This window comes from Eutrigla gurnardus (assembly GCF_963514095.1).
Source record: "Eutrigla gurnardus genome assembly, chromosome: 21".
NCBI classification, from domain to species: Eukaryota; Metazoa; Chordata; class Actinopteri; order Perciformes; family Triglidae; genus Eutrigla; species Eutrigla gurnardus.
In genome coordinates, this window is record NC_139932.1 from 3,077,240 (window position 1) to 3,090,823 (window position 13,584).

General features: G+C 41.0%; 2 protein-coding genes across 7 annotated transcripts in view; both read right to left on the bottom strand.

Moving 5' to 3' along the window:
* Positions 1 to 1,252: 1,252 nt before the first annotated feature.
* Positions 1,253 to 5,155, bottom strand: lsm8 (LSM8 homolog, U6 small nuclear RNA associated). The gene is made up of 4 exons (XM_084038780.1): positions 4,975 to 5,155; positions 4,672 to 4,712; positions 3,726 to 3,853; positions 1,253 to 1,680 (listed from the first exon to the last, which is right to left on the bottom strand). Exons 1-4 carry the CDS (start codon positions 5,003 to 5,005, stop codon positions 1,590 to 1,592), a joined length of 291 nt encoding a protein of 96 aa, XP_083894906.1. The 5' UTR covers positions 5,006 to 5,155; the 3' UTR covers positions 1,253 to 1,589.
* A 673-nt stretch (positions 5,156 to 5,828) lies between these two features.
* Positions 5,829 to 13,584, bottom strand: part of grip1 (glutamate receptor interacting protein 1) — an 82,355-nt gene continuing 74,599 nt past the window's right edge. For all 6 annotated transcript variants that reach the window (XM_084039193.1, XM_084039191.1, XM_084039192.1 and 3 more), the window contains 5 exons: positions 13,468 to 13,579; positions 11,752 to 11,862; positions 11,531 to 11,647; positions 11,273 to 11,419; positions 5,829 to 11,184 (listed from right to left, as the gene is read on the bottom strand). In XM_084039193.1, coding sequence (XP_083895319.1) covers positions 10,885 to 11,184; positions 11,273 to 11,419; positions 11,531 to 11,647; positions 11,752 to 11,862; positions 13,468 to 13,579 — 787 coding nt within the window. In that variant the 3' untranslated portion in view covers positions 5,829 to 10,884. The remainder of the gene's footprint in view (positions 11,185 to 11,272; positions 11,420 to 11,530; positions 11,648 to 11,751; positions 11,863 to 13,467; positions 13,580 to 13,584) is intronic.

Consider the following 13,584-nt stretch of genomic DNA (forward strand, 5'->3'; position numbering starts at 1 on the left):
TTTCAAAGAGAACCAGGACCTGGAGAACCTTCACAGACCGTATATAGTAGAATATAGTAAAAAGGTGATGTCCAAATATTAGTATGTCAAAGAAGTTTAAAATAGTATAAAATCATAACAATTCAGTGTAGATTTTCTTTTAATAAATATGAAGTTTGTCAAAAAGTTAGTCAAAAGCAAAAGTTTAGTGTAAAATAAAAGTATATGTAGAAATGGCCATGAAATATATCGTAGTAGTTCTGTCGTAAAAAGGTCCTGGCATAGTGTGTCATAAAAATATTATATGTATGTTTCTCTTCATGATGTACTATATGGACTCTTGTAGGAAGTAGAGCACTTCAGCAGGACCGGCTCCATGGTGGAACTACAGGCCAACATTTTCACTTATATAACACTATTTAATACACAAAAACATCATCTGTGGTTGTTGTGCATTACAACTAGTGATGTCCAAATGAAGCATCGTGAAGCATTTTCTTTATTTTCTGAGCCCAATAGATGGCGCTCTCTGTTCAACAAAGGGTTGAAGGCCGATATATTTCCATTGCTTTCATCCCTTTGTTGAACAGAGAGCGCCATCTATTGGGCTCAGAAAATAAAGAAAATGCTTCACGAAGCTTCATTTGGACATCACTAATTACAACTTGAACCAGACGGGTTGTAATGCAGCAGTCTGGCCAGCAGGTGGCGTCGAGAAAACGCACTTACAAGAATCTTAACGAGGTAAAGCATGTTTCCATCTTCCACTATTAAACATCAGAAAGCAGCAACCCTGCCGTCATTTATGTTGAATTTAAACTTAAATCCTCTTTAGGATTTATTAAATATTTGTTTGCCGTTACATTTTCACCACAATCGATCAAAACCTTAAAGCTGTTCAGTCACATGTTTAACTTTAGTAAACAAGTACTGTACTTGGATACAATTGAGGTACTTTATTGAAGTATTTCCATTTTATGAAACTTTATACTAAGATCTCCTAACATCTCAGGTAACTATTGTAAAAATTGTTACTGTTAAAAACTTAAACTAATAAATAATGAAGCTATTATACATTACACTACCATGCAGTATATTAAATAATTAAACAGATGAACACATTAATGCATCAATATACTGTATATCATATATAATATTCTGCAGTTTTACTTGGTTTTGAGTATTCCTACACTGTGGTATTGCTACTTTTCCTTAAATAAAATGTCTGAGCACTTCTTCCAACACCGTAAAATAAAACAAAGAGAGAAAGATGTTTTGTTCGAAATATGAGAAAAGAAACTTTATTCAAACAAATCTCAGACAAAAACTGACTCGAAGCATAAAAAAATGTATTCAACAACTCTAGCAATTCTTTATTATATAAAAAATACAAAGAGAAAACTGTCAGTGGAGGAGTCTGATCGCTGTTTACTGAGTCTTCTGGAAAAACATTTGAACTTTGATTTTAATTTAACATAATTTTAGGAGATCTCAGCTCAGTAAACAGGCCCTGTAACACATGCTGTCGTTGGTTACCATGGCGATAGAGAGAGAGAGAGAGAGTGTGTGTGTGTGTGTGTGTGTGTGTGTGTGGGAGGGGGGGTCAGAGGTCAGTGGACCACAGAGTTGAGCGGCTCGGCTCTGATGTTTCCTAAATCCAGAGTTGAGTCTGTCTCCTCGTCGATCTCGCCGATCACCGCCCTAAAACACACACATACTTCCTAGATTAAACGTGAACATTAAAGATAGAGACGCACAGATTACGAGCTGACAATGACATTTTTCTTTCTAAAACTGTAACTGACAGGAAGACTCCAGACTCAATGTATTCACCACCTCCCTGAAAAATCCTTTCAACCATCCTGAAATCGTTTACACCCCCCTTTACACACAGGGGGGTTTAGCTCAGAAGGTAGAGCGGGTTGGCTGGCAACTGCAAGATTGCTGGTTTGATCCCCGGCTTCTCCTAGCTGAGTGCCTTGCGTCCCTGAGCAAGACACCTCACCCTAATTGCTCCTGACGAGCTGGCTGTCGCCCTGCCTGGTTGACTCTGCCGTCGGTAGGGGTGTAAGAAAATATCGATACACTTAAATATCGCGATATTTTATTTGACTATACCGTATCGATGTATACGATATACTGTATCGATTTTTTTATTAACAATTAACATGCAAATATTCACGGTGTTTGTTCATTTTTGTGTTGCAATTAAACCTCCGGCCGCTAGTTGGCAGCAGTCATTAGGTCCTCCGCGCCAAAGGAACAATAAGATCCCGAGATCCCGCGAGAGCGCTAGTCTGTGGCAAACTGCATGCTAACCGCTAACTTAGCACAGTTCACCGGCGAACTATTGAAGAAGTTAACTTTTCGAAACTACCAGCGACCTCAACTCGCACAACCAAGATAACACAGCCAGTACTTTTATTTGTAAAGACATGCGTCCTCTGAGTGTTGTGGAGAATGAGGGATTTCGTAATATGATGACAACACCGGAGCCCCGTTACACCATCCCTTCCCGACAACACATCACGGACATCGCTCTCCCGAAGTTGTACAGAAAAGTCAAAGCGACGGTGCTGGACTCGCTCAGCTCAGCAGAGAGAGTCGCTTTGACATGCGACGCTTGGACTTAAATAAAAACTTAAAAGTAAATTCCTTTATTGAGATTACACTGAAAAAGTGGATGTTGTAGGGCTTTGTACTTTATTTTGTCAATAACAGTTTACATTTTTTGTTAATATTTTAAGAATCCTACAAGCACTTTCATATTTGATTATAGAGAGAGTATATGCTAATTTATTTGTGGTAACAGCCAGAAAAAGTGTTATGACGTTTGAAGGTATAGAGACCATATTTTCTTTCGATAACTACTTTGAAATCAAAAACTCCTCACTGTTTGTGAACCTCTAAGCAGATATCTTAAAATATCTACAGCCTTAATTAACATTGTTTACATATTTTTTCTTCATTTTAAGCTAACGACTGTTGATATTGCAGGAAAAGTATTGTTATGTTAGATTATACAGGGACCGCATATATTTGCAAGTATTTGAGACTTTTACTGAAAGGCAGATATTAATTTCTTCAGCCTGCACATAAAGAGCAGATGTTGCAGTGACTTTGCATTTTCTTTTTCAACTTCAGAAATTTGAACCTGCTTATTACAGTTAAGGGATGCTTATTACTTGTATTTCTTCTCTTGTGAAATACAAATATAGATCCCTTTGTTCGAATCCAGTAAGCTGATGTTAAGCATGTAACAGCATTGTGTGTGCTATGTGCTACAGTTTTGTTACAATTAAATTAAATTCTTTCAAAGAAACTCAATATATCGTTGTTCCTACAGTATCGCAATATATCGCAATATATCGCATCGTTGCCCCTGTATCGTGATACGTATCGTATCGCCAGGTTCTTGCCAATACACACCCCTAGCCGTCGGTGTGTGAATGTGTGACTTTTTGGAGAAAAGCGCTATATAAATGAGGACCATTTACCATTTACACCCATATTTGAGTAACTTATATTTTTATAATAAATAAAACAAATCTATTCATCATCATTATTATTATAAGTCATGAAAACATTCTGAACCGTGACCCCAAAACCATGACCTTTGTGTCCGGTTCCACCTCCAAGAGACAGACAGATATTTATTTATCCTGAAACACCTTTAAATATTTTCTATGCCATCTCTGGCCGATATGATGGATTACTATGTTTATGATGATTAACAGACAACTTACACATTGTCTCCTCTGACGATGTAAAGTCCCAACACCACCTGCTCCACCCCCTGACTGGAGCTGAACACCCGCTCATGACTCTCATCCAGGATCAGGTTGATGGTTTGGTCGAAGCCCTTCAGAGTGCCCTGAAAACACAAACACTTCACTTTCTGCACGGATCTCCAGATGTGTGATGGTTCACACACACCTTGCCAGCTCAGTTACACACCTGTTTACTTTCTACTCTACTTTCTATATTTTCTTTTTGTCTGCCCCGGATTGCCTGCAGATACCAACAGAATTGAATGTTCTGGTACGGCCACATTTTAGGCTAAGTAACAAAAGGATTTTTTTTTTTTTTTTTTAATGTTTCTGAGTGTTGGGAAATATGATTTTATTTTCTATTATATCCCACGATAATGTAATGGTTTTTAATTAAAACATCTTAATTCAACAAACAAATATTGATGGTTGTGTGTTTAAGCATGTTTCTGCCAGTCGTTATCATGCCTCCCTCCATCAACCACAGAAATATGTATCTACATCCTTCTCTGCACACCTGTGACCGGGAGCCACGGAGTAACTCACGATATCATAATATCACGATATTTTGCCCATGCCAACGATAATGATATCATGATACATCGCAAGATAATCATCTACAATATGCATCACAATATCTGTATCTGAAGGAGAACAAACCAGTGAAAATGGAAAGGGAATTAATCGTATACCGTGTTGATTCACTGCATTGTGGCGTCATCTTTACAGAATTTGTCCACTGAGATTAAACAATGTGACAAAGTGCAGTCTACTTTTACTTTAAGTACATTAGACTGCTGACAATACGTATCTTACTTCAGTAAGGTTTAGAGCTGTGGTGTTTTATTTTCTTAGTGTGGTATTAACACGTTTTCTGTTAATTTACCACAGAACACACGTAGTTAGCAGTTAATGAACTCACCACGATCATCCTTCCGTCCGAGGTGACGATGGCCACAGTACCTGAATCACACAGAGTTAAAGGAACAACACACGCTGCTGGACAAAGAGTTGAATTAAATTAACATTATTCAGTCAACAACTAACACAACTGCAACTCCTGACGCCACTCCCGCACTTCAAAGCAGAAAAGCTGCACCACTCTACGGAAATAACTCAAGAAATCTCTCTCCTGGCTCCCACGCTAAGCTAGCTAGGCATTTATTCATTCACTCAGACGGACTGTTAGCATGTTAGCCAGCTAGCGGCAGCAGCAGCAGGATACGGTTGATGTAGCTCTCCAGGGCGGTGGACATGCTTCCTGTCGGGCTCGGCGTTTATTTATCCAGAAAGACGTCGGTTTAATGTTTCCACCGGTTAGCTGGTGCTAAAACGGTGCAGCAATGTGACGGGGAAACAGCGACAGCTGCTAGCATCGACAAAACAACGGAGAACAGGCCGAACTAATCCACTACCGATTCACCGAGCACACAGGAGAGAAGAGCGCCGAGCGAGAACGTCACATCCGGTTCACGTTTCAACAGAGAAAATGCAGCTTTATTCCTGCATTTAAATCCACCTGCTGGACTGCAAACAAAGATGTTTAACCTATTTTCCAGTTGTTTTGATTCTTATTTCCAAATCCATACTGGTGGCAGGACATCAAGTTAGTGTGTATGAAAATTCAAAAATAATGGCAGGTACTGTACATATATACAGATATGACTAATACAAAATGAAACATGGTTTTACAGAAGAAATGTCACTTCTGGCGGCCGTCTCTGCTTTGGCTTCAGGAACTGACGTGGTCCAGATTCACACTCTATGTATAGTACATACACTCCCATATGTATTTACTATATTTACACTGTAAAATGTGCAAACATCAAAAATAAAAAATGATATTGTGTTGCATTAACCTCACTCCCACTATGAACCAATATCTCTCTAGGTATATAATATAATACATTATTTGTATACAACTACCTGTTTATTTCATTTTTTTCCATTGTCATTTAAATCTTAATGTAACTTAGTATGTACGGGCTACAACTTAAGCTTCAATGTGCAACACTGTGCTGTAAAATGACAAATAATTAAAATGATGTTATTTTAAAAAACAAACACGGAGTCCAGTCCTCCCAGCAGGTCTTCATCTTTATTGTTGCTCAGTAGTCGTCCATACAAAGGGGGGTGGAGGAGAGCAGTGGAGCCCAACAGGACAAACACCAGGAACGTCATGCTACCAAAGTATTAAATTTGTACAAAAATACTTTACAACATCCCTGTTCCTTTAAAGAAAAATACAGTTTGGTTGGTTGGTGAAGCTACATGAAATCTAATCTGACCCACTATTTCAAATGGCAGTGCAATGCATGTGTGTGTGTGTGTGTGTGTGTGTGTGTGTGTGTGTGCGCGTGTGTGTATGTACGTGTGTGTGTGTGTGTGTGTGTGTGTGTGTGTGTGTGTGTGTGGGCAGATGTCTTGCTGTGGTGAATCACTAGAGTGCAAATCCCTGCAATGTTATATACACACACACACACACACACACACACACACATGCACGCACACTCTAACACACACATACAGATGGCTGCCATTATAGGAAATAAATGAATGAGTCAAATAAATACAGGGAGTAAATGTACAAATAAAAGCCTCAAATATCAAATAAATGTGCAGGTTAATTTGAAAGGAAATACATATGCACAGAAAGAAATTAAGTAAAATAAATAAATACAATTAATCTATTTATTTGACAAATTGCTTATTTTTGTATTAATATATTTTCATATTTAATTATTTCCCCAATGTATTATTTTCTGTATTCTTCATTTTTCTATGATTTATTTCATTTATTGAGTCATTTATTATAATGGCAGCTTTAGTCCTCCACACACACACGCACACGTAATACATGCACACAAACAGTGTGTATGGCTTTAGATCTCAGTCATCAAACCCTCCTGAAGCCACGCCCCTCAGCTCTGTGGCGTTTTCCCATTGGTGGAACAGTTTTCACTAAGCATCTGGCAAGGCTACCACCCAGTTACCGTAGCAACCAATACCAACAGGATTGTTGGATATGAATGCTAACCATGTGCTAACTGAATACTAGCTGTGTTAGCCCTGTGCTAGCCATGTGCTAACTGAATATTAGTGGTTGCCCTGTGTTAGCTGTGAGCTATCCAAATATTGGTTACATTTATAATGCGTTAGCCTTGTTCGAGCTGTGTTTACCAGATGTTAGCCCTGTGCTAGTGGTGTTCTAACCATACGCTGGCTTTGTTAGCCAGGTGTTGGCCAGGGGTTAGCCATGTGCTAACATATAGGTATGTTGGCTAAATGTTAGCCCTGTGTTAGCTGTTTGTTAACCATATATTTATGGTGAACATATGTTTGCTAGGCAGTACCATAGCCAGTATTAGCATTGTGCTGTGGGTTTTAACCCAATGGGAGCCACAAGTTAACCGTACACTAGCCCTGTGCTCAATGTCTGCTAGCTACAAGCTAACTATACGCTTGCTCTGTGCTTAGGTTTCAAATCATCACAGTTGACAACATTTTGGAGGGAGTCCAACAGCCAATCGCAACTATTCACACACAAACAGCCAATCACAGCTCTCCGATCCAAGCACAGAGTGTGATTGGTTGTTAAAGCTTAGGGGAGGGTTTCCACTGGTGGTTGGTGCTGAGGGAGGGTTCGGATTGGCCACCTTAAATAGTGAGTTCAGACTGAGATGAGAGCACGAAGATGTTGAAATCTCTCCAAAATAAACACACACACACACACACACGCACGCACGCACACACACACACACACACACACACACACACACACACAGGTATTTACTGTCACAGGATTCCTGTTCTTTCAGGATTTTTTTCTTGTGTAACATCATTGTTTTCGTGGTAATGAGGTGAAGGTTTTGGGGGTTTGATGGTCTCGATGTGAACAGCGACAGGACTGAACTGTTTTTTAATATATTTTACATCTTTTCAGGTTCAGCCGCCATAGAAACAAACAAACAGAGAAAATTGACAACAGTCAATCCAAAAAACACACAGATCGATTAGCATAATAGATCACTGTTACTGGGGTGGGGGGGTGGGGGGGAGTCAGGGTGGGGGCATGCTTGGCTTCTTCCTGGTAGCTGATTGGTTGGCTTGTGTGTTGAGGAGAACCAATCACAGATGGACAGGGAGGATTCTGTTGTCTGATTGGTTCCAGCCAATCAGCTGAATTTTTCAGAACTGCCATCTGCCATGCCTGGACGGGTGAAGAAGGGGGGGGGGGGGCAAAGCCAAGACGAGGACTTGAGGTGAGAGGGGCTTAACTGGCCTTGTGTTTAACAAACATAACATACCAACACACACACAGACACGCACACATACATACACACAGTGTGGCCAGTCCAACAGGTGTAAACAGTAGAAAAAGATTCTTATTGAACTGCTCAGTGTTGTCATCATCATCATCATCATCATCATTATTATCATAATGATTATTATTACTCTTCCAGCCTGCAGCTCGTTCATGGCACAGAACTAAAATCTAAACAGTAAACCCTCTGTCTCATGTCATTAGGGATGCTCCGATCACAGCTGATCATTTCTTAACTTGATTTTTGTCTTTTGACGGATCTTTCTTTTCCACCAATAGGACTGGAAATCCTTTTAGATTTGCGCTACCAATGCAAAAAAAAACATACCTTGAGAAATATATAATATAATATAATATATGCAGATGAATAAATGGATGGAGTTTACCCAGTTCTCATGGCAAATTTTAATTTTTGTCTCAGGAATTTAAGGACTTTTAGTCGACTTCAAAATTGCCAGTGGTGCTAGTCAGAGAGCGTGTTATGAGCTGTTGGGGACATTTTGAAGATATAGACTACACAAAAATCTAATTCAGGCAGCTGCATCTCCTGTTTACACTTCATTTTAAAATGCGTCTTGGACAATCAGATCAAAATTGGAGTTTAAACGCCAAGGACCAGACCCAGTCTGTATTCTTTTTCATTTCGGACAGACTCGGCACAGGAAGTGCATTTCTGCCTCCTGTCAGTTAATAACAACATGCTTTGTGTTTTTTGCATAGGGCAGGGAAATGAGATCTTATCACCGTGCTGTGTGCACAACAAACAAGAAGTGCATTTGTCGATTGCATTCAAAGTCAATGCAAAGATGCATCCAATAGATATGGATTTGTGCCGTATTGTTTGTGGTCACCGCTCTACGATAGTAGCTCTTAGTAGACCAGAGACCAGACTATGTGGAGACTATGTGTACTATATGTTGCTGCCGTATTTATGCCTAGATAACTTTATGTTAAGGGTTGATGGAGCAGCTACATTTTAACATAGCCTAGCGCCCATCAACCAGACTCACATTTCACATTCAGAAAAAAAAGATTTTAAACGTTGTTGGAATCACCATCATTGTGCAGTTACTTCAGCAATTTAATCACAGCTTAATCGTTTATTTGGGTACATCCAGCTGTGGTAAACCAATGAATGTGCCAATGAATACAACTGCTGCTTCTCGTTTGGTGTGAATAAGCACAAGCTGTCACCAGAGACATGCATGATGTCTAACGGCAGGTGTACACTGAAGATGCATTTCGGTGCCATGTGGGAACAAGTCCTTGTTGTGGTCTTATGGATTCCATCCTGAACTAAAGAGCAAACTAAAGCAAATCTTCCCTTCACCGCATCCATATCTGATTTTAAACTTAAACAACCATTTTCAGATTCGTACATACACTTGTCCTTAACCGTAACCATTTATAATCTCAAGGTACGCTCACACCAAAAGTGAGGCAACATTTTCACGCAGAGCAATTGCATATAAAGTCAATTCAAAGGCCTGAATACACACTAATGCTGACTGATGCAATTTTTTAATTTCGCATATAATTTGCGCGTGACGCGTGTTGTACGCGTGGGACAGCTGTACGACATAAATACATAAATAAAAAGGACCTGGAGTGAATATGTGCGAGCAAGGACATTGGACTATCTAGTAAGTTATGGAAGTATGTGTCTATTCTTCTAGCGGTCTCATTTCTCATTTGGTTGATGGTGGAAAGAAATTACAGAAAGAAATGGGGATAAGCCCCTCCCCCTCTACGACGCGCCTAGAATAAGTGACGGGAAAAAACACAACCTAACCTCCATGAATAATGCCAGGTGAAAATTTGCTTCCCTTTTGGTAATGAATGTACCTTTAAGCCTTAACCCAACCTTCGAGGCCAATAAAGGTACTTCTACCCAGAACTTGCGGCATATCCATAAGACTTTGACATAAATCAATAAGAACAGAAACCAATCAGCAATCAGCATTGGTTGGATGACATCGGAGCATCCCTAGTCTCCTTGGCAACCTGTTTGTCCACAAGCAGGTCGTAGATTCTGAAGTCCCATCAGTTTTTGTGCTGCTGTGGTCCTTGGCCAGTACAACTAGAAGCCATGGTTTTGATTCTAGCAAGATGGAGTAAATTGAGCCACAGTTCAGTACCCATAATTCTGTGGCCACGGCCATCAAGAACAAGAACCAAGTGTTGGACCAGTAAGACCAATGGGTCTGGCTTTAGTTGGACCAGTACCAATGGTTCTGTCAAGACTTTGGACCCATTTTTGAACCATTTGTTTTGGTTTCAGTAGGGCCATGGTTCTGTATCCACTAACACCAGAGCCCATATGTCTTGGCCCAGTAAGACTATTGGCTCTGGCTCGGACTTCAGTAGGACCAGTAGCCCTAGCCATAGACTTGCAGAATCAGTAACCATTAATCATAAACCAGTAAAACCATAGGCTGTGGCTTCAGTAGAATCAATAGCCATGGTTCTGGGCAAGTACCCATTCATCTCAGACCAGTTCGACCAGTAGAATCAGTAGTTATGCTTCTGGCTCCAGTGACAGGACCAATATGCAGAACTGGTTCTAGTGAAAAGTGAGAAGTTGCTCTGGTCCATCAGTGTGCTTTCAGGCTGCTTTAGCAGTTCAAAGGTCAAACTTAAGTGGTCAAAGGGCAAAGTTCATCCAGAAGGTGTGTGTAGCACCATGGGGGTCACTCTGAACCAGTTTGGACGGATGTAAAACCAGTTTAAATCAACTTCACTGTATGGTTGACCTCTCCAGACCAATCTGGTTGGAACTGGTTTAATCCTGGTTCTCCCAGTTTTTGTCTGCTATAAGGAATTATTATTCATCTGAGCCATGCCAAGCCCCGTCCCTAGCCCGTCGCCCGGTTGGCTCCACTTGATCGGACCACCATCCTCTCCCTGGACAATGGAGAGTTCCATTGGTCCCAAATCGCTGCTGATTGGCTGAGAGGAGTGGTTGCTGTTGGCGATGCCATCAGTGTGATTGGCCAGCAGGGAGGAGGAGTTGGGGTTTCGGCTGATGACAAGTTCCAGATGGTTTGGAGATTCTGCAATCAGTGGAACGACGAGGCAGCAGTCAAAGTCCCTGGTCCGTACATGGTTAATCTGAAAGTCATAACAGGTAGATTGATCATGATGCTGAGTAGCCTTCACAGAGAAGCTAGCATGGCTGTAGATAGTCGTGTTTTTGTACCTGTAGTATTCGGTCGTAGGCTTGGAGGCTTCCTCGCTCTGCCGGGCCTCCCGGTCGGATGTTGTTAACGTAGACGCCGCGGTCCAACATACCATCAGAGACACTGAAACCAAAATCCTCCAGATCGGAGGCCTTCTCTAGAGTCAGCTACACGCACACACACACACACACACACACACACACACACACACACACACACACTGTTAGGATCACAAACGGTAGATTTATGTCCACTCACTTTGAAGGATTGCACGTCACCTTGTGGAGCTCAACAGGGTTCTGGTTTAGGATCTCATTGACTTCCTGCCTCATCTTCCTCATTGCAAAGGCTCGGCGCTGGGGGTCAGATGGCAAGGTGTTGGAGCGAGTTGTCACCTGAGAAAAGACACAGGAAGGATTCCTCAAAAAGACACAAACACTCAGTTTAAAGACGTGACATATTACAACACGAGCAGAGGTCAGGGGTCAGCCGGGGTTACCTGTGGCTTGGAGTTGCTGCGTTCCTGGAAGCTCGCCTGCCGTCCCAGTGTGCTGCGCAGGGGGGTGGGGTCATGGTTCAGACTGAGGCTGGAGCCTGACATGATGGTTGCCTGGAGACAGGGAATCAAAAATATCCAATCACAGACAGCCACTAAAAATCTAATTCAGTTAGGTCCATCAAATACATGGAGGGTTCATAGGGTCCGACCTTTGACCCCAGCTGCCATGAACACACCAGGACAGATCTGTAGGAACAGGATCTACTCACAGATCCTATTCTACCTTCTTCTGATGGGATCTATTGCTCTTCTACTGCTCTGACTGACTGATTTAGTATTTCTAGTTGAGTTGGGTGATATGGAAACCAATCTTATCACAATCATTTTTTTCATATCAGAGGGTATCGATATTTATCACGATATAAATCGTTATTTTTCTTAACCAACACGATCCATATATTGTTGTTTGTATTGACAGGATCTACTACTGTAAGGGCCGACGTCCGACAGGATCAACCTCTGAATCTACTGTTGTTTCAACTGGCAAGATCTACTAACCTGATATACATCGTCATATCTTCTAAAAGGATCGACTGTACTGCAGAGATCGACTTTCCCTTTTTCTATCTAGCATTTTCTACAGACTAGATTTATTTGAATTTAAATTGGTATGATCTTCTGACTTAAAGGGATTTTTTTTTCCTTAAATGATTGACTGTTGTTTTGACAGATCTACTGTCAGGATCTGCTGAAAGGACCAACGGCTGTTTGGACTGAATTTGCAAAAACGTATTTTGAGAGATTTTGTGGACTTTTTCAATTATCATGTTCTACCTGACAACAGTGTCTTTCTTTTACCGAAGTCTTCTCACATCAGTCAACACTCCTCAGTCAAAACCAGAACCAGGACTCATCACGTGCATGCACCACTTGGCAGATCTGCTTCATGACTGGCAAAACAAACTACCCATCAGGCCTTGCACAAGCTCTCCCACCATGCCTTGCTTAAACTGCCATGCCCGGTGCAACATGACTCGTGCCACGTGATTGGTCAGAAGCTGGGTGATGTCACTAAATGTCACAATGACGTCACCATGGTGTGTGTAGCTTTGCTGCTGGGTGCAGTTAGAGTCACATTCAAAGAAAACAGCTAAACGTCTCCACGGTGACAGAGGGGAGAGGACAGGGGAGAGTTAGTAGTTATAGAGGGAGGAGGAGGAGGATACCAGAGTGAGGAGGTGCGTTTCCTCTCCAGCCTCCTGGAAGAGAAGGAGTCATTTCTCTTTTCAGCTTCTTGTTACAGAAAAAAGTTGAAGGAATTGTCATCTGACAATATCGATGTTGTTTCCTACGGTGTGTGTGTAAAGTGTGATGTGACGCAAACAGTGGATTATTTTTCAATTACATTAACAGCTTCTGTGTCATTTTGCCTACATTTACAGAATAATGTATATAATGACTGTCTGTCACGATATATTTAGACAATATCAAAATATGAGAATGTTTTTTTGTTTTTTTTCTGTAGAATGAAAAGTAAGGTATTGATAAAATATATTATTGTGGTATAAAACTGTAGTAGTATCAAAGTACTAAAGATATGAGAATCAAAGAATTTCAAATTTATCCAGCCCTACATTTAAAATTCTTATTCCTACTACCATCGCTCGTACAACTACTACAACTACTAGTACTACTATGTCTTACTGTACTACTCACTTCCAGCTCTCTGAGGATGCCACTCTGGCCACAGGTCTCCAGATCCTCCAGAGCCTGAGACCAGAAGTTCTCCTCCTGGTCCGGTTCTGTCCCATCATGTCCCACGGTGAACCTGGA